General features: G+C 37.5%; 1 protein-coding gene across 1 annotated transcript in view; it reads right to left on the reverse strand.

Annotated features, from left to right (window-relative positions):
- PIK3C3 (phosphatidylinositol 3-kinase catalytic subunit type 3) overlaps window positions 1-3220 on the reverse strand; it is a 147403-nt gene that overhangs the window by 12849 nt on the left and 131334 nt on the right. Inside the window, exon 21 of the mRNA XM_023735372.1 lies at window positions 1459-1627. Coding sequence (XP_023591140.1) covers window positions 1459-1627 — 169 coding nt within the window. The remainder of the gene's footprint in view (window positions 1-1458; window positions 1628-3220) is intronic.

A 3220-nucleotide genomic window follows, 5' to 3' on the forward strand; every position in this document is an offset into this window, starting at 1 on the left:
ATTATTCTTTTAGCATTTCTGGAAAGTAAAACTGAGCCACTGTGCCATCCAAAATATAAATAATGCAGCACTTTGTAAAATACATGTTCAAGATGTGTGACACACAGAGAGACTGAATTAACAATGAAAGCCTATTTAGTTATTGCAAAAAAGAACCCTGATTAAAAAAGGACAGCAGTTTTTCTGGGACTAGAAGCATCAATATCCACCTGGGAACTTGACCTCAACGAAGACCTACTGAATCAGAAAATCTGGGGGTTCTCACACAAATATTGAGGGGTCTCATTCAATAAACATACACTGTCTATGTTCCAAGCACTATATGAAGTACTAAGGTTATATAAACAAACTAGATAGAACCCACATGCACAGAAAAACTCACTACCCTCCAGCTATATCTCCACCTGGAAGAACCCACAGGTATGTCTCCTGGCCTGGGATTTTCTACTGGACTAAGAATATTCACTTACTACACTTGAGCTGAAAACAGAGTTGTCAAATGATCCTGCCATTTTTGACTAATCATCAGAGCCGTGTCCTGAATTTAATAAATATGACTGGTATTTTTTTTTCCTGATGATACATTGATGTTCAGTCCTAAGTAAACTAGGACAAAGGAAATAAATATAGTGGCGATGGAGAAAAATCAGTATTTCAGCAGATGAATGGATAAGGTGCCAAAAAGAGAGACAAAATTATGTGTAACATTTACTTTTCAGTTACTTAACTAATTTTCTGATTGTTCCCTCCTCTCCTTCCTGAAGAACAACCAAAAACATGGCTAATAAAAATGCTAAAAAATAAAAATAATTGAGCTAATTTCACTTTAAATAAGTTAAATGATTCATTCTTTGCTAAAGAAGTATGAAGTCTGCCAGGGAGAAGGAAAAGAACTCAGTGTGGTGACTGCAGTCCTCCAAGACTAGAGGATTTATCTTTATCCTCATACTGTCAAAGTACACACATAGCACATTTTATGAAAACGATGTCAACCCACTGATTTTGAACCCTCCGTGTTTACCTAGCAGCCCTGGTGGCACAGTGGTTAAGAGCTCAGCTGTTAACCAAAAGGTCAGCAGTTCAAATCCACCAGCCACTTCTTAGAAACTCTATGGGGCAGTTCTGCTCTGTCCCATAGGGTTGCTACGAGTTGGAATCAACTCGACAGCAGCAGGTTTGGTGTTTTGTTTTTTTGTTGTTTACCTAATCTTGTACAATTCTAGCTTCCTATTTGGTGGGATAACAATCAGACAATTAGCGGGTGATCAAGAAGTTTTATATTTTCTTCCTTTGATATCCGACTACTTATCAAAACAGATATCAAATGTACATTAAAATAACATTGTCTGTGTCATTTTGGGAAAAAAAGTGATGCTGAAGAATGCATACATTTGGACAACTCCTCTTGCTGTATGAAATGAATTTCCAAAAATCTCGACGTCAAGCAAACCAACTTACCTTCGAAGGTGGAGAAAAGCTGTGTAACACTGTTTACGAAACTCTTGGTACTGCTCGCTCTGTGTGCCCCCCATGCCTTCCACCATTTCTTTATTCAGCTTCATTGGAGGAGGAAGAGGCTTCGGATCTCGACCCAAAATATATCCAAAGTCTATGTGGAAGAGTTTGCCTGGATGTTGACAAGAAACTCATTTGTTTCAAGAATTATCTTAGAGAAAAACTGGGAGGGGGACATGTCATACAATTGCCATAAGCAGTGCCCCTTCATAAAGAGTACTAGAGATCATGATAAAGCCTATTAAAATGCTTGATTCTCTAACCTCAGCAGTGGGAGTGGCCTTCAGAGCATATCCCAGTTCATTTTAATTCACATTCATTCAAATGACGCTGTGCTTAAAATCATCATTGTAATGTTAATTTTAAATTTTAAATCTTATTTTTAGATCTCTAGAATCAAATCAAAATTTGGACCACTTTTTAAGATAAAAGCAGAAATTAGTATCTTGTAGCAAATATCTCATGCTAAAGTTTAAGTGAGTGTCCTTCATATAGGGGAAAACCATTACTTTTATTTAACTGCTCCTCAGACTAATCCTTCCTTTAATTTACCACTATTTAAAAAAAAAAAAATCCCAAATTTCAAATTATATTGTGAGCTTCATCTGAACCATTTTCAACTTACCTGTGCCATTCATTAGTTGCAAACTAGGAAAGCAACCAAAGTATTCACATCAGCCAAGAAATGAATACAGCTGCAGCACTCATTATGAGAAACACTACAGCAGTAACTCAATTAAGAAAACAGATATGCAAGAATGCGATAATTCATCTCATAAAATGATTTACCTTAGATTGCATAAAATATCTTACGATTTACAAGTAGGTATAAAGTAGGAATCTATTTTAACACATCTGTTATGGACTGAATACCGCCCCCCCCCGCCCAAAATATGTGTTCTAAATCCTAACCCTTACACCTGTGGTTATAATCTTATTTGGGAATGGGTTTTCTTTGCTATATTAATGAGGCAGTATTCGTGTAGGATCTGTCTGAAATCAATCACTTTTGAGATAGGAAAGAGACTAAGCAAGCGAGAGGCAGAGATGGGGGGAGAGAGATGCCAACCCATGAAGATCACTTAGGAGCAGAAGCTCAAAAGAGACAAGGACCTTCCTCCAAAGCCGACAGAGACAGAAAGCCTTCTCCTAGAGCTGGCACCCTGAATTTGGGCTTCTAGCCACCTAAACTGTGAGAAAATAAATTTCTGTTTGCTAAAGCCACACATCTGTGGTATTTCTGTTACAGCGGCACTAAATAACTAAGACAACACTTCACAGATCCTACAATCCAAGCTTCACCAAAGCAGGGATTTACGTCTATTTTGTGCATTGCTGTAACCCCAGTCCCAGAATAGTTTCCGGTACATAACAGGCGCTCACTGTTGAAGAAATAAATATATTTTAAAAAGCCAACAAAAAAACTCCCTAGTACAACCTGCCTACGCTCGTTTGTCTTATAATACATTATCACCTGTTTCATGTGGAAACTCATCCTCCATCTTGTGTTTGGGAAGATTACTGTCTTTGTCTGAAAGCACCAGCCAAAACCTTTGCTTCTCAAAGTGAATTTACTGAGTCTATGGACACTTCTAGCATCTTGCAAAGTATTTTTACCTATTGACTCTATCCATTACAATGCAGGCTACACCTTCTATCTCTTGCATTATGACTGTTATCTATGAACTTTATACTCCATCATTAC

The sequence above is a fragment of the Trichechus manatus genome, unplaced genomic scaffold (assembly GCF_000243295.1).
Source record: "Trichechus manatus latirostris isolate Lorelei unplaced genomic scaffold, TriManLat1.0 scaffold00078, whole genome shotgun sequence".
NCBI classification, from domain to species: Eukaryota; Metazoa; Chordata; class Mammalia; order Sirenia; family Trichechidae; genus Trichechus; species Trichechus manatus.